Source organism: Halichoerus grypus, chromosome 2 (genome assembly GCF_964656455.1).
Source record: "Halichoerus grypus chromosome 2, mHalGry1.hap1.1, whole genome shotgun sequence".
Lineage (NCBI taxonomy): Eukaryota > Metazoa > Chordata > Mammalia > Carnivora > Phocidae > Halichoerus > Halichoerus grypus.
This window is the reverse complement of record NC_135713.1, coordinates 173,210,269-173,235,392: the sequence shown is the minus strand read 5'-3', so window position 1 is coordinate 173,235,392 and position 25,124 is coordinate 173,210,269. Positions and strand designations below refer to the sequence as shown.

The window sequence follows — 25,124 nt, the reverse complement described above, 5'->3', positions numbered from 1 at the left end:
ATGGTACTTCACAGAATTGGTGCACATTTTATGTAACTAATCCACTCATGTTGGACACTTAAGTTACTCCCCCAGTTTCTCATTTTTTTTTTTAAAGATTTTATTTATTTGTCAGAGAGAGCACGCACAAGCAGTGGGAGCGGCAGGCAGAGGGAGAAGCAGGCTCCCCGCTGAGCAGGGAGCCCGATGCGGGACTCGATCCCAGGACCCTGGGATCATGATCCGAGCCAAAGGCAGATGCTTAACCGACTGAGCCACCCAGGCGTCCCAGTTTCTCATTATTTTAAATAACACTACAATGAAAATATATCTTTGTATGAATACATCTACCCCATTACTGATTTTTTTTTTTAAGATTTTATTTATTTGACAGAGAGAGACACAGCAAGAGAGGGAACACAAGCAGGGGGAGTGGGAGAGGGAGAAGCAGGCTTCCACCAAGCAGGGAGCCTGATGCGGGGCTCGATCCCAGGGCCCTGGGATCACGACCCAAGCCAAAAGCAGACGCTTAACGACTGAGCCACCCAGGCACCCCCCATTACTGATTTTTTTGTTCCTCAGAATAAATACCAGGGAATATGCTTATTTTTGTCCACTTGTGCTCTTGACCACATCCCCTTTTACCTCCTCCAGGTCCCTATGCACTTCCACTCCTTTCCTTCTTTGGTTCCTTCCTCTTGAACTATAAACATTCCCAAGTCTCTTTCACTCTTAAAAATAAAAATCCTCCCTGACCCTGGATTTCTCTTGAGTTACTACCTTTTCTTCTTCCCTTCTCATTCAAAATTCTTTAAAAAAAAATCTGTCTATATTGGCTATCTGCATGTCACTTCCCATTCATTCCTTAACGTCCTCTATTATCTGCACATTCATATTGTTCCACTGAAACTATTCTTGCAAACGCTACCATGATTTCCTAATTACTGGACAGGTTCTATTCCTACTTCATTGGATCGCCGACTCATTTGGCCCTTCCTTATGGAAATTCTTTTCCTCTCTTCTGTTTCTTCTCTGTCTCCAGTCATCTTTTCTCAGCACTGTTTATGGGCCGATCTTCCTGAGTCTATCCCTAAAATTTTACTCTTCTATAAAATTCATCCTTAGCCCTCTTCTTTTCATTTTCTATCTGTTCTGTGAGCGGGGGGGTAGTGTTAACTACTATATGTTTGCTGATAACGTAGACTCTTAGTCTCCAGCTCTCATTATTTCTAAATTCTGGAAGGATATATCCAACTTTTTACAGGATTTATAGGATTTGCTTATACCAGAAGTACTCCAAATCTCATTTGTCTACCCCCACAAAAAACCTTCCTCTTCTGGCTACATTATTATTTTGCCCTTGTTGATGATACTGGCATCCGCCTCGTCAACCAAATTAGAAACCTAACAGTAATCATCAACTCTTGCTAATTTTACCTCCTAAGCCTCTAAACCATCCCTTTCTTCTCTCTTCTCAGCCTCATCATGTTCTGTAGTACTGCCTTCCACAAATGGATCTTCCAAGATGCTATCTGAATTGTCCATCTAACTGCTTACGTTTCAAGAAAAGAAAAAGTGCCTTTAAGAGATACACACTGAAATACTTACAGATGAAATAATATATCCAGGATTTGTTTCAGAAATTATGTGTGGAGTGGGGAGGAGGTGAAAGTAAAGATGAAACAAGATTGACCACAAGTTGATAATAGCTGATGCTGGATGATAGGTAAATAAGAAGGGATTCATTATACTCTTCGACTTTTGAATTGTTAAAAACAACTAATCCATTTAAAATGCCAATCCTTTAATGTCCAACACACACACACACCCCCCTAAAAAAATAAAGTCTATGCTCCTGAGGATAAAAATCAACGCCCTCCTTGAGAAATATTAGCTCACATCTTAAACTTTAACAGGTATACTTGTAGGTTCCAGTAAACCATTGTGTCATGCCTTCATACATTTGCATAGACTGTTCTTTTCTACCTGGAACGCCCTGCCTGGAATGTCATATTGACTGCTTCACTAATTCTTGCTCATTCTTGGCTAGGCGTAACTTCTTTCAGAGAGCATTCTCTTAACCCTGCTACCAAGAGCAGGGGTTAGAGGTAAGATGCCTCAGCTCTGTGTTCTCACAGTACCCTGTGCATATTTCTCTTATAACACTTACCTCACTGTATTGAAATTATTTGTTTCCTAGAGCAAGATCACATTTTATTCAACTATGGGTCTCTGTGTTCACTGAGTAAATAAATAAATGAATTAGTAGGAAATAGATGAGGAAAAAGAAATCATGCAAGGTAGTTTTATGTTTATTTCAGACAATTCCATCTTTATAAGTATCCAGTATATTAGACATTATGATCTTCCTTTTACAGATACAAAAATTGTGGTTCAGAGATGTTAAAGGGTCAAACTAAATGATTTTATATAATAACATATGCTTTCCAATAAAATGGTATCTTATCTTGTTTCTAAATAAGATAATATAATAATCCCTACTCCTTAAGAATAGTCTTAACACATTGTCTCAATAGAGAGAGAACATACACAGACCAAAATAGGTTTAAAAAGATAGCTCCTTAAAGAGCTAATGTTATCTGTGGGTACTCTACCTTAGAGATTATACTTTAGCAATAAAAAGTACGGAGAGGAAAGACTAGCCATATTGTCTCGGCTATCCTAACAGTCTTTATCTACAACTCTCAGATGGAGGGCCATCTGAGGAGAGAGAATATGCAGAAAAGCTTGCAAGATAAAACCCACTTGGGTTCCTCAGGAGGAGGGTAAAAAATAATCTTAACCCTAAGATTCTCTAAAATTCAATGTAGTTTAGCTTGTAAGTGAAATAGCCATTTCCTTCCAAATCTTTCCACTTACACATGCTAAAGTATATAGCTTAGCAAATACTTGTCACTAGAAGGGCAGACACCTGGAAACCCCAAACAACACTGGTTAAATGTCCACTTATTTTTACTTAGAACACAGGAGACTGTGTTGAGGTTAAATATAGTACAATCACTTGTATATGCCTATTATTGACACTTTTTTAAAGCGAAAACCTTGGGTTTGGGAATTCCCCCTAAGTTAACATTCTCCTACTTAAGACTTTGCTATTCCAATGCTTTATGCTCATGGGTGATGCTTTCCTTTTTTTTAAGATTTTATTTATTTGAGAGAGAGAGTGAGAGAGAGCACAAGAGTTGGGTGAGGGGCAGAGGGAGAAGCAGACTCCCGGCTGAGCAGGGAGCCCGACGCGGGGCTCGATCCCAGGACCCTGGGATCATGACCTGAGCCAAAGGCAGATGCTTAACCGACTGAGCCACCCAGGCGCCCAAGGGTGATGCTTTCTTAATGCTAATCACTCACCTGCATTGGCTTTCAGGTCTTCAGGTGTTACCATAACAACAAATCGGATTGCACGTTCATTTCGAAACATCTCGTAAGACCATCGACGGATAGACCGCATGCATTTCACTGCTGCAATGCCATTGTTGGCGATAAGCACCTGGGAGAGTGGCAGGACAAGAATTGGAGAGAAAAGTACAAAAGGCAGGCAATGATCAAGGAAAAGGCAGATCTACATTTCTGTAGATCTGTTTTTCTCTGAAAAGCCAGATTTGCAATTAGGAATTTGTGTTGCTATGTCTAGGCAGTTAGGAACCAGCTCCCACATAATCAAGGGATATTTTAAAATGTTAGCTAGGCAAATACTTTAATATGTGCCAGCTAAAAGTTACTGCTTTCTATCTTCATTTCTTCAAGGGGAAAATCACAATTTTTCAAATCTTGTGAGTTGGTAAATTATTCTACCATACCTGTTACTAGACAAACAGAAGACAAACTTCAGAGGAATGATGTATTATTAAGGAATGGGGGACGACTAAACAGTGTAATGTCATGCACTATTCCCTGTTGTATTAAACAAGGTGCAGAGTCCTGAACAGGCGTAAGAACGCTGGCACCAACCACTCTCTCTCTCCAAAATGCTGAACCCTAAATGCCTTAGAACTGTAGAGACTGCCTTACAAAGAATGGTCACAAGAAAAAGAGTGGAAGAACCAATGATCCTGAAACGTCTCTGTAAACAAACCTCTCCTGACCTATCTTGCAATCATGGCCCCAGGATAACAGAGGCTAGGAGATACACAATCTGTCTTTATTGGAAGATTGCCAGAAGGACACCACTGGAGCAATACTCCTAAAGTGGGAGTATAGGTCCCCACGCTTTATTCTTTTAATCACTGCGAGCTCTTTCAGCCAAGTCGTCCTTTCAGCTCGGACATGGTTTAGATAAAAGGGGCACAGAACTACTCCTAACATTTCAAAATATTTGTAATCTCTTTAGGTACTTCATACGTTGTAGTCCCTCCAAACACCTCAAATATCTGCTGGAAGCCATTAAATTGCAGTGCATCAAACTATTCAGGCCTTCTGTTCTGAAACTCCCTCCACTCCCTTAGCTCTTGCTCCAGTGTGGTGACGTATCTCTTCACCGCTACCCCATGAGCTAATCGGTTTCTCATACCCTCTCAGAGTGGGGCAGCCCAACCCCATAAAACTGCAAGATCTTTTAAAAAAGAACTTTTTGACCACCACTTCATCTTTTTAATTACCCCTGCCTAAATTATCAGTGGTAAATACATAGAAAATGGTGAAATTCACAGGACTATGGAGGTAGAGAGGTTAATTCTGCAGAAAGAGGCAGTCTCTGAAAATCCAAGTATCAGTTTTGAGCAAATCTAGACAACAAGTCTAGGCATTGAACCTCATGAGCTTTTGAAAAAATAATTCAGCAAGTTATAACTTACCTTCTCAATCACTTTATTCCCCCCAAAACGAGTAACAAATTCTGCTGGAGAAGCTACAGTGAAATCTCGCTGAGAGTCTATTTTCTTTCGGTCTCGACCTTGCTTTACTAGATGCAAGCCAGACATGCTGGACCTGTAAAAATAGAGAAAGCATGAAAGTCTATAGATAGGATTTTTTCACACTGTCTATCTCCCCTGGAGATTTGCTTTTCACGACCATACTTACAACAGCACTTCCAACTGCACCCTTGTGAAGACTGCACGCTGACAGATCACATACTTTTTGAATAGAAGAGGAAAAGAGAAAAAGAAGTCTTTGCTTGTGGAAATTTAAGAAAAAAATTAAGTGTTCTTGAATAAGATAATATTAAGGCTTACGAAAAGATGCCATCACAAAGAGATAGGTAAAAGACAGGATGAAATGAGATGATAGAGATAATAGAGACTGGGAAAGCTAAATAAACAGCAAGGCTATTGCTGGATCATGATTCTGGCACACAGATGACTTTCACCTTTGTATCTCCAGCCTCCATTTTTCTTATGAGACTAAACTTTTAACTGCCTACTAAGCATTTTATTTCTGTATTCCATATGCTTTTCAAAATCAGTAACTCCAAAACCAGATACTTTACAAGGCAGCATAATAGATCGTATTTCATTGATTAGAAGACACTCCTCCTTAAAAAAAATTAAAAAAAAAAACTTTAAAAAAATATCTGAAATTGGGAGTGCCTGGGTGGCTCAGTCGGTTAAGCCTCTGCCTTCGGCTCAGGTTATGATCCCGGGGTCCTGGGATCGAGCCCTGTGTTGGGCTGCCTGCTCAGCGGGGAGTCTGCTTCTCCCTCTCCCTTTGCCCCTCCTCCCCCACTTGTGCTCATGCTCTCTCAAATAAATAAAATCTTAAAAAAATATATCTGAAATCGGTATGTATCTTACAACTGATGGTGTGCTTTAACTGGCAGAATTTTTTTTTTCCTCAGTGGTACATACAATAATGGTGCCTCTAACAATCAATGGTGTGTTAAGGATAGATGAAATACGTAGTAGAAACAGCATAGGTTTGAGTTTAATCCAGATCTGCCCACTTAATAGCTCCAATGATCTTAGCAAATAATTTAACCTTGCTCAGCTTCAGTTTTCTCTTTGCAAAATACACATAATATACAGTGTTCTGGTTATTTACCTACTGTCTCTCGGCTCCGACCTCATCCTTTTACGCTCTGCTCTGTGATGACAGAGCTAAGACTCTGCAAAACTGTTCAGTTCTGCCAATGGGAAGGCAGGACAGTAAGAATAGGGATTTCATTCTTGTTTTCCAGCTTTTAGCATCACTGCTCCACAGTAAGAGAGAGTTAATTCTGGCCTCTAGAATCTTTCAACGTTCCTGGTGAGGGCCTCATTGCATCCCTTAGAGGTACCAGGAGCAGCAGATGATGGCTCCTTGGCAGAGTCCCAGCCTTCCCATGCTCACGCAGCCTCTGGGCTATGCTGCCTGGGCCTATCGATCAAGGACCTGTCCGGCCAGGCTTCCATCTGCTCTAAGCACCAGCTACTCAAAGCTTCCTCTCAGAGGTGCAAGTGCTGGCCCCCAGGGGCCTTCCTTCAAGCTCCTGTGTTCTGGTAACCCTACCTCTTCCTTTTTGTTCTCCCAGCCTTAGGGGTGGTAGCTACTTCCTGCAAGTATTAATTTTTTTTTTGAAGTTTTATTTATTTATTTGACAGAGAGAGCACAAGTAGGCAGAGCAGTAGATAGAGGGAGAGGGAGAAGTCAGCTTCCCGTGGAGCAGGCAGCCTGATGCGGGGCTTGATCCCACGACCCTGGGATCATGACCTGAGCTGAAGGCAGATGCTTAACGACTAAGCCACCCAGGCGCCCCTGCAAGTATTAATTTGAGGCTACTTCAGAAAACACCCAAGTCACCAGTCCTCACTATTGAATGCCCACTGTTTATAATACTTAAGGCAGTTTCTCTTTCCCTGACTGGACCTTGACTGACAGACCCTCTTTGAAAAGGTGTTTTGGGGTTTCAATGAGATAACAGCTATAACTAAGCACTTGTATACACTGTTCAGTGGACAGCTGTTTTCTTATTCCCACCTTTTCTTCCTTTCTCCTGCACTCTGACCTTGATGCTGCAGTAATTTCTTTTCAAACTATGGGAAGCCTGAGTGGCTCAGTCGGTAAAGCGTCTGCCTTCGGCTCAGGTCATGATCCCGGGGTCCTGGGATCGAGTCCCGCATTGGGCTCCTTGCTCAGTGGGGAGCCTGCTTCTCTCTCTGCCTGCTGCTCCCCCCTGCTTGTGCTCACTCTCTCTCTCTCTCTGACAAATAAAATTTAAAAATCTTTTTAGGGGCGCCTGGGTGGCTCAGTCATTAAGCGTCTGCCTTCGGCTCAGGTCATGATCCCAGGGTCCTGGGATCGAGCCCCGCATGGGGCTCCCTGCTCAGCAGGAAGCTTGCTTCTCCCTCCCCCACTCCCCCTGCTTGTGTTCCTGCTCTCACTCTCTCTCTCTGTCAAATAAATAAAATATTTTTAAAAAATCTTTTTAAAAAAATTATTTTCAAAATAAAAGGGTATGATTAAAATCTTCCCACACACACAAAAAACCCAGATCCAAATGGTTTTAAAAGACAAGTTTTTTCAAACTTTGAAGGGCAGTAGTCTACCAAACTTCCAGACAATAAGAAGTGAAACTCCTCGGGCGCCTGGGTGGCTCAGTTGGTTAAGAGACTGCCTTCGGCCCAGGATATGATCCTGGAGTCCCGGGATCGAGTCCCACATCAGGCTCCCTGCTCAGCGGGGGGTCTGCTTCTCCCTCTGACCCTCTTCCCTCTCGTGCTCTCTGTCTCTCCTTCTCTCTCTCAAATAAATAAATAGAATCTTAAAAAAAAAAAAAAAAAGAAGAAGTAAAACTCCTCAGCTAGAGTAACACTGATACCAAAACCAGACAAGTATGTCACATAACAGGAAAAGTCCAGGTGCATTTTTTTCGTGACTACAAATGCAAAATTCCTAAATATACTATTCTAAATAGTAGGGTACTGGTGCAAGGATAGGTAAAATATTAGTAAAAAAACGTTACTCCACGACCAAGTTGAGTTTGTCCCAGGTATGCAAGTATTGTTTAATTTTAGAAAATCCATAAATGGGGGCACCTGGGTGGCTCAGTCAGTTAAGCATCTGCCTTCAGCTCAGGTAATGATCCCAGGGTCCTGGGATCAAGCCCCACATCAGGCTCCCTGCTCAGCGGGGAGCTTGTTTCTTCCTCTCCCCTTGCCCCCCTCCCTCCCGCTCATGCTCTCTCTCTCTCTCTCAAATAAATAAATAAAAATCTTTTTAAAAAGTACATGAAGGGGCATCTGGGTGGCTTAATTGGCCTTCGTTCAGCTTGGGTCATGATCTCAGGGTCCTGGGATCGAGCCCCGCATCGGGCTCTGTGCTCAGTGGGGAGCCTGCTTCTCCCTCTCCCTCTGCCTGCAGTTCCCCCTGCTTATGCTCTTTCAATCTCTCTCTCTCTGTGTCAAATAAATAATAAATAAAATCTTTCAAAATAATAAATAACAATTTTTAAAAATTTAGAAATCCATAAATGTAACACTGTGTGTTAGATTTCCCAGCAAGTGCAATAAAATGAAAAAAATAATAAATTAGAGGCATTAGGATTGCAAACAAGGAAGTTAAATTGTCATTATTTGTGAGTGATATAATCGTTTACAGAGAAAACACAAAAGATTCTGCAAATTATTAGAAATAGGAGACTTTAGTCAAGTATCCAGATTAATATACAAGAACTCCAAAAATATTATATAAAGAAGACTGTGTACAGATTATAAATTTAAAACATATCATAAAGTTAAAACAACTAAAATTATACACATTTTTGGAAGATACATAGAGTTACAGTAAAACTACATAAACAGGAAGATAAAAGAATATGATGAACATGTGATTAAGGAAAATGATTATCTGGGTGGAAGAATGCAGGGAGAAGCGCTGAGGAGGAGAGACCATATGGTTGGATGAGGTGATGGCCAGGGATCAACCTTTGTTTTAGGTGATGGGTTTTCAAATTCTTTTCACATTATTGTTTTAAAGACTGCAATAACTAACCAAATAAATAATAGTAGGCCACAAATGGACCAATGAGTGTGCCAGGAAGGATTATGTTACATAATTCTATACACCTAAATTTAAACACACACACACACACTCCTCAGAGATCAGCTGTCAGTTATTTAAGGAGGGACTGAAGGGACAGGTAAGTTATAACTTAGAATCATTAAGGAGCTGGGGCACCTGGGTGGCTCAGCTGGTTAAGCAACTGACTCTTGATTTTAGCTCAGGTCATGATCTCAGGGTCATAAGATGGACCCCCGTGTTGGGTTCTGCACTCAGTGGGGAATTTGCTTCAGATTCTCTCTCTCCCTCTGCTCATCCCCCACCCCCTCACTCCTGCTCTCTCTCTCAGATAAAAAATAGGGGCGCCTGAGTGGCTTAGTCAATTAAGTGCCCGACTCTTGATTTGGGCTCAGGTCCTGAGCTTAAGCCCTACATCAGGCTCTGCGCTCAGCAAGGAGTCAGCTTGAGATTCCCTCTCTTCCTCTGCCCACCCCTCTAAAATAAACAAACAAATCTTTAAAAAATAAAATAGAAAGTAAATCTTGAAAAAAGAAAAGAATCAGTAAGGAGCTATCTGAGTTTAAGACAAGAAAGGAAGCAAAGCATTGATGAAATTAAAGTGGAGAAGGGATTGGTCATAAGATTTAATCAATAGTTTAGAGTGCTCTGAGGATCATTTATAATCAAAGCAGGGAGAAAAACAAAAACCTGTCTTACTGGGGCGCCTGGGTAGCTCAGTTGTTAAGTGTCTGCCTTTGGCTCAGGTCATGACCTCAGGGTCCTGGGATAGCCTCACATCAGGCTCCCTGCTCAGCAGGGAGCTTGCTTCTCCCTCTGCCTCTACCGCCCCCTCTTCCCCCCGCTCATGTCATCTCCCTCTCTCTCTCAAATAAATAAATAAAATCTTTTAAAAAATTATTTATTTGGGGCACCTGGGCGGCTCAGTCATTGAGCATCTGCCTTCGGCTCGGGTCATGACCCCGGGGTCCTGCAATCGGAGCCCACGTCGGGCTCCCTGCTCGGCTGGGAGCCTGCTTCTCCCTCTCCCACTCCCCCTGCCTGTGTTCCCTCTCTAGCTGTCTCTCTCTCTCTCTCTGTCAAATAAATAAATGAAATCTTAAATAAATAATTTATTTATTTCTTTGAAAGAGAGAGAGAGCATGGTCTGGGGTGTGCCCCAATAAATAAAATCTTTTAAAAAAAAATCTTACTTTTAATGAAGGGATCCTTCACATAGGCATATTCTGAAGTAAGGCACCATGCTGAAAACAAGAGGATCAGGTATAAAGAAAGAATAGATCTCAAAATCTTTACCACTCACCTATCTTTTCTCAGGAAGCTATTAGAGAATGTTGTCATCCAAAAGGATGGAGTAAACCAAGAAAAAGGAAAAGAAGGGACGTAAGAAACAGAGGAGCTAATAAAGAAGAGAAGCAAATTCCCTAGATGACAGTTCAAATCGGAGGACAGGCTGCTCCAGGAGGGATGCCTCTGTGAAAAGAGTGGACAGATCACCTGTTGTATTTACCCACAGAAAAACAAAACTTGGTGTGTGTGATTTATATGTATGTTTTGTTTATACATGTGTGTATATATGATTGTTTTATATATAAAAAACAGTAAAGGGGCACCTGGGTGGCTCAGTCATTAAGCGTCTGCCTTCAGCTCAGGTCATGATCCCAGCGTCCTGGGATCGAGCCCCGCATCAGGCTCCCTGCTCCACGGGAGGCCTGCCTTCTCCCTCTCCCACTCCCCCTGCTTGTGTTCCTGCTCTCGCTATCTCTCTCTCTGTCAAATAAATAAATAAAATCTTTAAAAAAATTAAAAAAATAAAAATAAATAAAAAACAATAAAACAGTGTTATATAAAAATGCTTTTATATACATAAAAATCATTTTTATTATATATATGTTATATATATATATATATATATATATATATATATATAGCTCTAATGCTTTTTAGTTATTTGACACCCAGTGGAAGTTCCGCTTGGTTTTCCCCCTAAAGGGTGGAAGAGGTCAAATGAAAAGGAAAAGGAAAGGATAACTGTTCTAAAGATAAATTTTGTCAACTCAGTGTTTATTGCTTATTTTCTGTTTCCACCAAGGTCCAGTTTAATTTTCAGGCAATATTTTTCAGAATAAGAACTCTAGACTGCAAAAACAAGCAAATAAAAAAAGATAACGGAGGAGCCCTTACTGACTGCTATCAAGCCCATCATTCAGGTCTTTGACGTTCATCCTCTGATGGACAGGCACAGACCTGCAAGAGGCTTGAAGACGGCCAAGAAGGCCTGATTCACTTCCTCCTCAGCCCCAAGTTCTAGGGACAGGAAGAAGAAAGACCCCCGGGGGGGTGGCGGGCGGAGAGCTTGGCACCCTCCACAACTCCAGGCCGGCTGCCACCGTCACACTGTAAGGCAATGGCAGCAGGTACCTTTCCCGGCCCCAGAGACACATTTTTCTTTTTTACTGCAGCACTTTATTTCCTCACACAATGACACGTTGCTGGGGCCTAATGTTCTCACATGACAGTAGAAAACCAAAATTTGTTGTCATCTCTTAAAGAATTGAGAATTGTGTACAAAAACCTTACATAAATTAAAAGGATGAATAAATTTACAGTTGTAAATGCAAACCGTTTTCCAACTCAAGGCAATTAACAACCCACGGTGTTCTGGCAGGAAAACATCGGGTAAGAAAGGAAAAGTGGGTCCTAAGGTTCGGACGTTCCCCACCCTGTTAGACCAGCAAGACAGAAATGACAACTCGTTCAGGACTCTTGCCAGCCTCTAGAGAAATCTTGGAATAGGCAGCTCTTAGACATTAATACCCTGCACAGATCAAGAACCTCATGGTCTTGCAGATTCTCCAATCAATGGATTTCTCTTCCATCAATGTGTCCAGAGACGTATTTTTAAGAAGTTTTCTCAAAACTATCTTCCACAGGATGCTCATACTACACAAAAACTACACAGAATTGATATCTCCCTTTGCAGTAGGTGAAGAGATGTCACTCTTGAAAAACCAGCCCAAGCCGGTGAGCAAATCAGGCACAGACTGAGATCCCTTAACGAGAGAACAGCACAGCAAGGTCCTCGCAGGGGTGCTTGTTTTCAGCGTGGCTACAATATCACACACGTGCGTGGGTAGCTTTGATTCAAATTCTGAATGTAAAAGAAAGGCTTAGAAATCCAGGAGCAAATATGGGAGTTTTTATTTCTTTCCTTTAAAATAAAAAGGTTTCTTATAGATACAAAAAAATCAAATTTCCCCTAAGATCCAGGGCTTAGCTGTCAATGACTTACTGGTTTTTAAAGGTATATATTGCCCAAATATGGCACCCTAAAACTTACCTATGAAGCATGTAATATCTCATCTCCTTAATTTCCTCTGCAGAACCCTCCATATCAAGATGGCAAAGGAATGGAAGATTTTTTCTTCGGGTTTCAGCCTTGTAAACACAAGCTGCAGTCCGTCCTCCTGTTGCAGGTGCTTAAAACCCAGGAGGACAAGAGATACAGTGCCTTCTGCCTACTTCTTGGCCCTGCTTCAGTCAGACTGGAGTATTCCTGATGGACTCAAACTACAGTCTTTTTGTCTACTTTGTCCCCAATTTCCGTATTTCCCCACCTTTCCTCCTTTTTTTATTTTCTCCCTCAACTTGGTTCACACACAGAATTGATTTCCCAAGGGGACTAAGGGGAGAGGGGGAGGAATATAAAACCTTGTATAACTAGAAGATAGATCTTAGCTCTGCATTAGCCGCAGCAAACATGTTTCAACAACGGTCACTTTCTTCTGACAGTCACCAGAGAAAAGCTCCACAGTCTCTCCTGGCTGCCAAGAGCACATGACAGGGAGGGCCCCAGGCAAAAAGACAACATTTACAAGGACGACTAAGTCAAGAAAATAATGGGGTCATGAAATCCAGAGGGAGGACAGCACACAGTCTAAGTAGGTAATTTCTGAGATCCAATCAAAACAAATAATACTGATTATCAGCTTGCAAGAAGGGGGAAAGCAGGTCAGGAGGTAAAGAAAGCAAGTAGAAAGGACAGGACATGCCACTACTAAGGAACTTTGAATAAAGTCGGAGCCACAATTCTAATTTTCAGGCCAAAGTACTGATACATGCATGCAAAAACCTTTTTTAAAGTTACAAAATCTGAGATTTTCTTCATGCAAACTTGAGAGTAAGAATGGAGCTGGGACAAATGGGATATAGAGAAGATGTGGACAAAATCCTTGAAAAGAAAAGGGGCCCAGACAAATACTTTAGACACAGAGGTCTAACCCAGATTAAGTAGGGAAGGAAAAAACTCTACCTAGAAAGGCTACTGGGACACGTATATTGCTATAAAAGCAAATCTGCCAGAGATAGATCCCTTAAATAAAATAAACAGTGGCTGAATGTTAAAGTCCTACTTTAGCTTCTAATAAAACTGTTGTTAATGATATTGCTCCCTTGTAATGGGAGAGACTCCAACAGCTAGAATCTATAGAATAGCAACTTCCTATGATAAGTTCTCGGGAAGAATATAATTCACCAGAGTAATGTGGTAACCTGATTCATGCACCACAGAAAAATTCTTTCCCACCAAAATGCTGGATAGAAATAGTTAATCATCTGATGCCAACTATGCTAAGAACCTATTAATCTTCCAGAAAAAGCCTCCAAAACAGAAGTATACAAATAACTTGGAGCAGAGATAGAAGATAAATGATCAAATAGAAAAGAGATGATTAAGGGGCGCCTGGGTGGCTCAGTCGTTAAGCGTCTGCCTTCGGCTCGGGTCATGATCCCAGGGTCCTGGGATCGAGCCCCGCATCCGGCTCCCTGCTCAGCGGGAAGCCTGCTTCTCCCTCTCTCACTCCCCCTGCTTGTGATCCTGCTCTCACTGTGTCTCTCTCTGTCAAATAAATAAATAAAATCTTTAAAAAAAAAAAAAAAAAGAAAGAAAAGAGATGATTAAGGCAGACAAACCCTGATCCTTGGGACATTTGGATGACCCGACCTGAAAAGATTCAATCAGGCCACTCAACATGACCATCAGCCATAATCGAAAATGTACGTCCTGGGTTGTCTTCTGGTCTGCACCACTTCGCATCATTCCTTACACACTATGCCAAAGGTCCGATAAAGTTAGTCAAGTTTACTTTTTTTTCCTTTGAAGAACCAAGCTGATGCAGAGGAGCCCTCCTATCTTTATGACTCTTCAGAATAATGTGTCTCAAAAAATAGAGCGCTGAGGTCTTTGTTCAGAACAATTACAGTGACCACAGATGTAGAAGCAGTTTGATTTTACACACATCTAAGTGTCTCCAGATGTAGGCAGTTCCCAAGAGAATCATGCTCTGCCTTTGTTATATAATAAGGTCAACACCCAAAAACCAAATAAAGCCCGGTGTATAGAGTAAAGCAGGCTACTCTGCACTCGATTTTATCAGAAAAATATACTAAAAAGGTACACTGAATAATCGAGTTTGTGCTTCCTTTCACCAGAGGGATCTTTCTAAAACAACCAAACACTAACACAGCACACCCAGATCCAAAAACAAAGCTTGAATTTCTCATCTTTTATGGATGCTGCTCACAATCCTCTGTAATATTAGAACACGAGAAATAAAAAAGCCACATTCATTCCTCCCGATTCAAAGCATCCCCATTTTCATCTACCATGAATAGAGAGTGTCCGAAGCAGACACATACCTGGCACAACATCCAACCAGAAGCCCACAGTGATCCCAGCATTGTAACATGCCAAGCACCGAGGATGACGTGGCGGTTTATCCAGCAGACAGTGATGCATGAGCTGGCGTGATTGCAATGCAGTCTGAGTTACACTGCAGCACACACTGCGAGAGACTGTTTTACGCTGGGCTTTTCCAGGCAGAGAAACCTTCGATCAAGGATAGTCCGCTTTTGCAAATCAACTCACCCAATACAAAAGGGTTAGTTGTGGACTCTAAATTCTGTTCTTCTGATCTATATGCCTGTCCTTGCAGCAATGCCACAGTGCCTTGAAAACTATGGCTTTACAGCAAGTTTTGCAATCAGGTAGTGTAAGTCCTCTAACTTTGCTTTCCTTTTTGAAAACTGTTTCGTCTATTCTAGGCCCTTTGGGCTCTCGTGTAAATTTTACGATCAGCTTGTCAAACTCTAGAAAGAAAAAAAAAAAAGCCTGCTGGGATTTTGATATGGACTGTGAGTTTACAGATCAATTTAGGGAAAACTGCCATCTTGACAATACTGTTTCCCAATCCCTGAACATGGACTGTCTCTCCATTTATTTAGGTTTTTAGTTTCTCTCAGCAATGTTTTATAATTTTTAATACTCAATTCTTATACTTCTTTTGTTAAATATATTCCTAAGTATTTTCTTTTTGATGCCATTGTGAATGAAATTATTTTCACTTCGTTTTTTGCTTGTTTATTGCTAGCTAGTATATACAAATATAATTGATTTTTGTATATGGATCATATAGCCTGTGACCTTGCTAAACTCATTTTGAAATTTTTTAACAACTTTATTGAGATATAATTCGCATAGCATATATTTCAGCCATTTAAAGTATATAATTCAATGGTTTTTAATATATTCACAATTATGAACCATCATCACAATCAATTTTAGAACATTTTCATTACCCTAAAAAGGAACCTCATAGCCAGTAGCAGTCACTCCCTATTTCCCCCAACCCCTCCCTGTTCTAGGCTACGACTAATCTACTTTCTGTCTGTATAGATTCTGGTTATTTCACATAAATAGAATCATATAATCATGGTCTTTAGTGACTGGCTTCTTTCACTTAGCATAATGCTTTCAGTGTTGTAGCAAGTATTCGTACTTAATTTCTTTTTACGGACAATTTTCCATTGTATGGCTACACCATATTTTGTTTATCCATTCATCAGTTGATGGATATTGGATTTCTTCCACTTTGTGGCTATCATGAATAATGTTGCTGTGGATATTCAGGCACAAATCCTTATGTGGACATATCCTTTCATTTCTCATAGGTATGTAACTAAGAGTGGAATTGCAGGATCATATGGTAAATATCTAGCTAGTTTTATTAAGAAATTTCCAGGGGCACCTGGCTGGCTCAGTCAGCGGTAGAGCATGTGACTCTTGATCTCAGAATTGTAAATTCAAGCCCCATGCTGGGTGTAGAGATTATTTAAAAAAAAAAAAAAAAACTTAAAAAAATTTTTTTCCAAATAATTTTCCATAGCAGTTGTATCATTTTACATTCCCACCAACTATGTACAGGTGATCCCATTTCTCCATATTCTTGCAAACATTTGGTGTCATCAACTAGTTTTTATTTTAGGAAACCTGATAGGTGTGTTTGTTTATCTCGTTTTAATTTGCACTTTCCTAATAGCTAACGATGTCAAACATCTTTTCATGTTCTTATTTGCTATCTGTATAACCTCTCTGATGACATTTGCCTCCCTGTAATTTCTCTTTCCTTATTGAGAATTTTATTTATTGATTCGCTGTTGTCATACTTTAAAAAAATTCTTTAAACATGTTTTCCTTTGGTTCTTTGAATGCATTTACGATAGCTGCTTTGAAGATTTTGTCTGCTAAATCCAGCATCTAGGGACACCTCGAGACAGTTTCTATTGACTTCTTTTCGTCCTAAATACGGGTCACATTTTCATATTTCTTTTCATGTCTCACGATTTTGCTGAAGACTCAACATACTAAATAATGTATTGTAACAAGCCTAGATTCTGCTTTCTTTTACCTATGAAGGTTGTTTTGTTACTATTATCTCCTCTCTACATCCCTTCCTTCCTTGGCTTAATAACTTGCCTGGGCTAAATCTGTGAAATCTGTCTACCCCTAAGTGTGCCGTCACGGATGTCTCAGCTTATTTTCTTTATATTGCTTGTTTTTACGTTGAAACCTGCCTTCTAAGGTTTAGCTTAGCTGTCTCCCAGTGATTACGCAGGGGTTATGTTTAAAAACCTGAAGCCGTTAAGGCTTCTGTACTCTGTTCATGTATCTGTGTGTGGGACAGGGTAGCACATTCAAAGTCCAGGACATTTTCAAGTCTGCTCTGGCTTTTACTTCCTACTGGGCCTTATTATGTCTACTCTGTGCATGCACACAACCTCAGCCAGCAATATGCTTGCTCCAACACACCTCAGTCTAGTAGAGCCACTGGCCCACTGGACACAGCCAATGCCAAGATAATCATTTCCACTGACAACAGCAGTGGTCCTGGGCATCATCCACCACCCAAAGTGAGTAAGCTCCCCTCAACCTCAGCATCAAAACTGGTAGTCCCCCACTGGCAAAATCTCTACACCAACCAATCAGAGGGAAGGGAATGGGAACAGGCCTAGGCCGCCTCCTGCTCTTACTGAATTTCAGCAGTGTTTCAAACCACCTTTTCTCAGATTGTTGTATGTCTTTTGGTTGATCTCAAGGGTGCTGAAGTGGTTTTGTCAAGCCTTATAGTTGCTTTTGGGTTAAGGATTTATTGATCCTTACTCAGCTATAACTGGAAGTCCTGCCTGTTTTCTTTACTTTTTGAGATATAACTTCATACAGTAAAGAGCAAAAATCTTAAGTATACACTCAATTAATTTTACATATATATACCTACATAACCAACCACTCCATTAAGATACAGAATATTTCCAGAGTCTCAGAGGGCTCCCTTGCACTCCTTTCCAGTCAACATCCTCCCCAGTGTAAACACTATCTGAACTCATCACTACAAATCAGTTTTGCCTGTTCTTGAACTTCATATATATAGTGTGAGTCTGAATGTACTTCATCAATACATTGTCTATAAAATTCATCCTTGTGACATAGCAGTAGCTTGTTCATTTTCATTGCTGTGTAGTACTCCATTGTGTGACTATCCCATAATTTATCTATTCTACTATTGATGGACATTTGAGTTGTTTATGAATCTTGACCATATTCATCCTTGTACTTGGTTTTTGGTGGACAAATGCATTCATTTCTTTTGGGTGAATACCTAGGAGTGGACTTGCTTGTTGACAGAATATGTGTATGTTTAACTTTAAAAGATACTACCAAATAGTTTTCTGTTTTTTTAAAAGATTTTATTTATTTATTTATTTGAGAGTGAGAGAGAGAGCACGAGGGCAGGGTGGGGGGCAGAGGGAGAAACAGACTCCCCTGCTGAGCATGGAGGCCCGATGTGGGACTCGATCCCAGGACTCCAGGATCATTACCCAAGCCGAAGGCAGACGCTTAACCCAGGAACCCCCAAAAAGTTTTCTAAAGTGGTTGTGCCAAGTTACATTCCCACCAGCAATGTAGGCCCACATCCTTGCTAACACTTAATACTGTCAGTCTTTTAATATTAACCTTTTTGATTGGGGTGGTACTTAATTCATTGGAATTTTAATTCACAAATCCCTGATGACCAATGATACTGAACACCGTTAATAAACTTACTTGCCATTTGGATATCTTTTGTAAAGTTCAAGTCTTTTCCCCATATTTCTATTGGGTTGAAATGTCTTTATAAAACACTGAAATATCAAGGAAACCATCAACAAGATGAAAAGGCAACCTACTGAATGGAAGAAGATATTTGCAAATGATATATCTGACAAGGGGTTATAGCTAAAATATATAAAGAACTCATACAACTCAACACCAAAAAAACCCAAACGAGCCAATTAAAAAATGGAAAGAGGATGTGAGTAGACATTTTTTCAAAGAAGACATCCAGATGCCCAACAGACACATGAAAAGAAGCTCAACATCACTAATCATCAGGGAAATGCAAATCTCAAAACAATGAGATTATCACCTCACACCTGTTAGAATGGCTTTTTTTTTTTTAAAGATTTTATTTATTTATTTAACAGAAAGAGAGAGAGAGCACAAGCAGAAGGAGCGGCAGGCAAAAGGAGAAGCAGGCTCTCCACTGAGCAGAAAGCCTGATGCGGGACTGGATCCCAGGACCCTGGGATCATGACCTGAGCTGAAGGCAGACTCTTAACTGACTGAGCCACCCAGGCACGCCTAGAATGGTTTTTATTAAAAAACAAGAAATAGCAAGCATTGAGAAGGATACAGAGAAAAGGGAGCCCTTGTGCACTGTTGGGAGGAATGGGAAATGGAAAACAGTATGGAGGTTCCTCAAAAAATTAAAAATAGATTTAAAAAATTTTTTAAAAATTAAAAATAGAACTACCATACCACCCAGCAATTCCACCTCTGCGTATTTCCCCAAAGAAAACAAAAACACTAATTTGAAAAGATATATGTACTCTTATGTTCACTGCAGGGTTATTTACAATAAGATAAGGAAACAACTAAGTATCCATTGACAGATGAATGGATAAAGAAGATGTGGTATACATAGACAATAGAATATTACTCAGCCATAAAAAAGAATGACATCTTGCCAATTGCAATGACATGGATGGACCTAGAAGGTATTATGGTAAGTGAAATAAGTCAAACAGAGAGAGAAAGACAAATACCTTATGATTTCACTTATATGTGGAATCTAAGAAACAAAACAAACAAAACAGAAACAAACTCATAAATGCAGAAAACAAACTGGTGGTGGCCAAGGGGGAGGAGAAAGGGGGGAAGGGCAAAATAAGTGCAAGGAGATTAAGAGGTACAAAATTACAGTTACAAATAAATAAATCACAGGGATGCATAGGGTATATACTCAATAATCTGTAATTACTTTGTATGATGATAGATGGTAACTAGACTTATGGTGGTGATCATTTCATAATGTATATAAACATTGAATCACGATGTTGCACATCTGAAACTAATGTAATATTGTATATCAACTACAGTTCCATTAAAAAGAAGACATTAAAATATCTTTTTCTTAATGATTTACAAGATTCTAGAAACAAGATATTTTATTCTGGTTTTACCAACCGACAAAACAAGTAGGGGGGGAAAATGTCAGAGATACTGAGGAACAACAATTGAAAAACTCAACTGAGGGGCGCCTGGGTGGCTCAGTTGGTTAAGCGACTGCCTTCGGCTCAGGTCATGATCCTGGAGTCCCGGGATCGAGTCCCGCATCGGGCTCCCTGCTCGGCAGGGAGTCTGCTTCTCCCTCTGACCCTCCTCCTTCTCATGCTCTCTGTCTCTCATTCTCTCTCTCTCAAATAAATAAATAAAATCTTTAAAAAAAAAAAAAGAAAAACTCAACTGACATATATAGAACTCTATAACCAAAAACTGCAAAATGCACATCCTTTACAAGTGCTATAAAGCTTTATCAAAACTGACCATATCCTAGGGGCACCTGGCTGGCTCAGTTGGTAGAGCATGTGACTCTTGATCTCAGGGTCGTGAATTCAAGCCCCATGCTGGACATTGAGCTTACTTAAAAATAAATATAAATAAATACAACAGAAACTGATTAAGAAAAAATATGACTATATGCTAGTCCATGAAGTATCAACAAACTTCAAAGATTTGAAATCAGAGTATATCCTCTGAATACAATGGATTAAACTAAAAAATCAATGACAAAGATATTAAAATATGTCCAAGTGATCTTAATATATATCCAAGTGTCTTGAAATTAATGACTCCATTTCTAAATAATTTATGGGTCAAAAAAAATCACACTGAAGGTGAGCGAAATGGGTGGAGGTGGTCAAAAGGTACAAACTTCCAGTTATAAGATAAATAAGTCCTAGGGATGTGATGTACAGAATGGTGACCATGGTTAACAAATAGTGTATTACTGTATATTTGAAAGTTGCTAAGAAAGTAGATGTTAAGTTTTCATCACAAGAAGAAAGAAAAAAATTGTAACTGTGTGTGGTGATGGATGTTAACTAAACTTATTTTGGTAATTATTTCATTATATAAGTATGTACGTTTTATATATATGTAAATATAAAATTATTATGCTGTATACCTAAAATTAATATACTGTTATGTCAATTATATCTCAAAAAATTAAAAAATAAGTCACAATGAAAATAAGAAAATATCTCAAACTGAATGATAATAAAGATTTATCACATCAAAAGTTGAGGGGATATAATAAGATGACCTGATGGATAAAGAGATACAGAAATGGATAAATGATAAAGCAAGTATAGAAAAATGTTAATGGTAGAATCTAGGTGATGAGTAAAATCCAGGCGTTCTCTATAAAATGCTCTCAACTGTGCTGTATGCTTAAAGTTGTTCATAATAAAATGTTGAAAAAAGACATGAGATACAACTAAAGACGGGCTTGGGGGAAATTTGTAGTCATTAGTACACAGCTTAGAAAAGAAGGGCTGATAATCATCTATCTCAAAAGGCTAGAAAAAAACAAATTAAACCTAAAGAAAGTATAAAGAAGAGAATGAAGAGGATAGCAGATATTTGTGAAAGAGAAAACAAATGTACAATAAAAAAAAATCAACAAAGACAGAAAGTTGGTTCTTTGAAAAGGCCAATTAAATTAATAAACTTCTAGGGGCACCTGGGTGGCTCAGTCGGTGAAGCGTCTGCCTTCAGCTCAGGTCGTGATCTCAGGATCCTAGGATCGAGCCCCATGTCAGGCTCTCTGCTCAGCACAGAGTCTGCTTCTCCCTCTCCTTCTGCCCCCCCACCTCATGCTCTCTCGTGCTCTCTCTCAAATAAATAAAATCTTAAAAAAAAATTAATAAACTTCTATTAAGACTGATCAAGAATAAGAGAAAATGCGGGGCGCCTGGGTGGCTCAGTCAGTTAAGCGCCTGCCTTCAGCTCAGGTCAAGATCCCAGGGTACTGGGATGGACCCCACATCAGGCTCCTTGCTCAGCAGGGAGACTGCTTCTCCCTCTCCCTCTGCTGGCCCTCCCCCCCCCCGTCCCGTTTGTGCTCTCTCACTCTCAAATAAATAAAATCTTTAAAAAAAAAGAAAAAGAATAAGAGAAAATGCTAGCTCAATATCAGGAATGATGAAGAGGGAACTCACTACAAATCCTAAAACATGAAAAAGAAATGAGTATGTTATTATGAAGTTTATGCCAATAAATTTGAAAATTTAGATTCAATTGGTAAATCCTTAGAAAAATAATTTTCTATTCCACCCAGGAAGAAACAGAAAACCCGAATAATCCTAAATCTACTAAAAAGATGGCATATATATGCATAATTTAAAATACTATTACATTTTGTGACTGCCCCTGGCCAATCTTGTTATCTCTCCCATGTATTCAACAAATATCTATTTATATGCTATAGAAAGTGCTGGGTAGGGGCGCCTGGGTGGCTCAGTCGATTAAGCGTCTGCCTTCGGCTGAGGTCATGATCCCAGGGTCCTGGGATCGAGCCCCACATCAGGCTCCCTGCTCGGCGGGAAACCTGCTTTTCCCTCTCCCACTCCTCCTGCTTGTGATCCCTCTCTCGCTATGTCTCTCTCTGTCAAATAAATAAAATCTTTAATAAAAAAAAAAGTGCTGGGTATACAATTGCAAACAAAACGTATATGATCTCTGCCCCTCATATTAGTTACAGTGTAATAGAAACAAGCAATCAAATAAATATGCCAATGAAAATATTACAAATTGTGATAAGTCCTTTGAAAGAAGAACAAAAAGATTATGAATAATAAAAGCAGGGCTGGGCGCCTGGGTGGCTCAGTCGTTAAGCGTCTGCCTTCGGCTTGGGTCATGATCCCAGGGTCCTGGGATCGAGTCCCGCATCGGGCTCCTTGCTCAGCGGGGAGCCTGCTTCTCCCTCTCCCTCTGCCTGCCTGCCGCTCCCCCTGCTTGTGCTCTCTCTCACTATCTCTCTCTCTGTGTCAAATAAATAAATTAAATCTATTAAAAAAAAAAAAAAAAGGGCCTCAAGTAATCAGAGAGTAAAAGTGAATCCAAGTGGAAGGACAAGCATGTGTGGCCCCCAGATAGGAAAGACTGGCACACCAGAAGAACTGAAAACCCAGTATGGGTGAAGCACTATCAACACACTGAAGCTGACAAGTCAGATCATTCAGGGGCCCAGGAGCCAAGCTGTGAATTTATTTACTATCTCATGCTAAGTGCCAACAACGGGAAATCAGGAGGCAGAGCATCCAGTTAAGCGACCATTCTAGTAGTCCAAACAAAGTTGAGGGGCTAAGGCTTAAACTAAGGTGATGGCAAGTGAATGTACTGAAGTAAATACTGGGGACAGAATCAACAGAAATGAAGTACGATTCCCCAGGTTTCTGACTTAAGCCAAGTGACCAGAGGCGATATTTATCAGTAAGATGTGGAAGATTATACAAGGATCAAATTTATTGAGAATAGGGGGAAATCAAGAGCTCAGGTCTAGGGGTGCCTGGCTGGCTCAGTCAGTAGAGCATACCAGTCTTGATCTTGGGGTCGTGAGTTCAAGCCCCACATTACACATAGAGCTTACTTTAAAAAAAAAAAAAAAAACAGTTCATGTCTATTCACATTCAAGTGAAGACACTACATATATAGTTGAACATAACAAATCAGCTCAGAAGATAGGTATGAGATGGATATCATAAATAATGGGAGTCACTGGCATATACACAGTAGCAAAGCGATGAGATTATACAGGAAGAAAATGTATACCAAGTAAAAGGAAAAGAAGGTCCAGGACCAAGCAGGACTAATTGTTGGAAGTAACATGAAAAAGGAAGAGCTTGCAAAGCAGATTAGACAGAGTACCAGGGACATAGGAGGAAAGATAAAAAAGCATGGTTTTCAGCAGAAAAGAGAAGGGTGTGTTTCAAGGAAAAAGTAGTCATCTATTGAGAGACCTGAAAGGATGAGAACTGAGAAGCACCCACTGAATTTAGCAATACAATAGTCACTGGTGATTTTTAACGTGAGCAGTTTCAGGAGCAGAGTATACACTAGTGCAGCTTGAAGAAGGAATGGGAGACAAGGAAGTAGGAGTTCTTCTGAAAATCTTGGCCATGACGTGGGGCAGATAATCAGGGCAGTGGTCCAAACGGAGTGTGTCTATCAAAGAAGGATTTTATAAAGACGGGAGTCATCAGAGCATGCCTGAATGCCAACAGGAATGATTTAGTAGAAAATGGGATGTTTAAAATGTAAAGAAGGTGGGGCACCTGGGTGGCTCAGTCGTTAAGCACCTGCCTTTGGCTCAGGTCATGATCCCAGGGTCCTGGGATCGAGCCCTGCGTCGGGCTCCCTGCTCCGCGGGAAGCCTGCTTCTCCCTCCCCCACTCCCCCTGCTTGTGCTCCTGCTCTTGCTATTTCTCTTTCTCTCTGTCAAATAAATAAATATTTTATTTATTTATTTTTTAAAGATTTTATTTATTTGACAGAGAGCAGGGAGCCCGACGCAGGGCTCGATCCCAGGACCCTGGGATCATGACCTGAGCCGAAGGCAGATGCTTAACGACTGAGCCACCCAGGCGCCCCTAAATAAAATATTTTAAATAAATAGATAAATTAAAAAACTGTAAAGAAGAGGATGACCAAAGGAGGGAGGATCTTGAGAAGTCCTTATAACAAGAAGGAAAAATGAGAATGTGAGTAGAGATACAAGTAAATTTGAAATTAGGTGTTGGAAGGAAGAATTTCTGGTGTGACAGTTTCTATTTTCTCAATGAAATAGGACACAAAGTTACAAATTCAAAGTGTGTCTAGAAGGGACAGGGGCTAACTTAGGGGGAACTTTTGGTTTAAGGACAATGAAGAAACAATGCAATTGTTGTTGTGAAAAATGAAAGGCCAAATAACCACCAAATAACCAGAAGAGAAAAATAAAATAGGGGAAAGAATAAGAAAAGTTTCACAGCACAGACTGAGTTCGAGAAAGATCCTTAAAAGTGATGACCTGAAAAGATGAATGGAATTTTCAACAGTCAGGGGAAGGGCATTCCAGTAAGAAAACATAGCAGGGGAGGACAAGAGAGACAGCCTACTACCCCCTCAAGTAACTGCTCTATTTTCTTCCTTGCCATCAATTTCTTAAAAGGGTACATACTGTTGACATTACTACTCCTTTACCATTTCTTCCCTATTTAATCTCTTGCCATCTACTAAAGTTGTTCACTCCAAGATCCTCCCGTGTAGTAACTCCAGGGCTTTGTCTCAGTTTTTTATCTCTTTTAGCTCTTTTCAACACTCTATGTTGCATCTTCCACCTTAAAATTATCTTTTCTTTGGTTTTCTTTCTCCTTCCACACGGATACTTCCTGTCTCCTTTTTCCTCCTTCCTTCCATCTCAAGGTAGACATTTCCATAA

The 25,124-nt window shown here is 40.2% G+C and overlaps 1 protein-coding gene across 13 annotated transcripts in view; it reads right to left on the bottom strand.

Annotated features, from left to right (window-relative positions):
* Window positions 1–25,124, bottom strand: part of ACACA (acetyl-CoA carboxylase alpha) — a 276,124-nt gene that overhangs the window by 184,303 nt on the left and 66,697 nt on the right. For 12 of the 13 annotated variants that reach the window (XM_078063979.1, XM_078063957.1, XM_078063981.1 and 9 more), the window contains 2 exons: window positions 4,791–4,923; window positions 3,349–3,487 (listed from right to left, as the gene is read on the bottom strand). In XM_078063979.1, the coding sequence (XP_077920105.1) occupies window positions 3,349–3,487; window positions 4,791–4,923 (272 nt within the window). Of the gene's footprint in view, window positions 1–3,348; window positions 3,488–4,790; window positions 4,924–14,625; window positions 14,766–25,124 lie in introns of those variants that run through there. The other variant, XM_078063999.1, reaches the window with a different exon arrangement.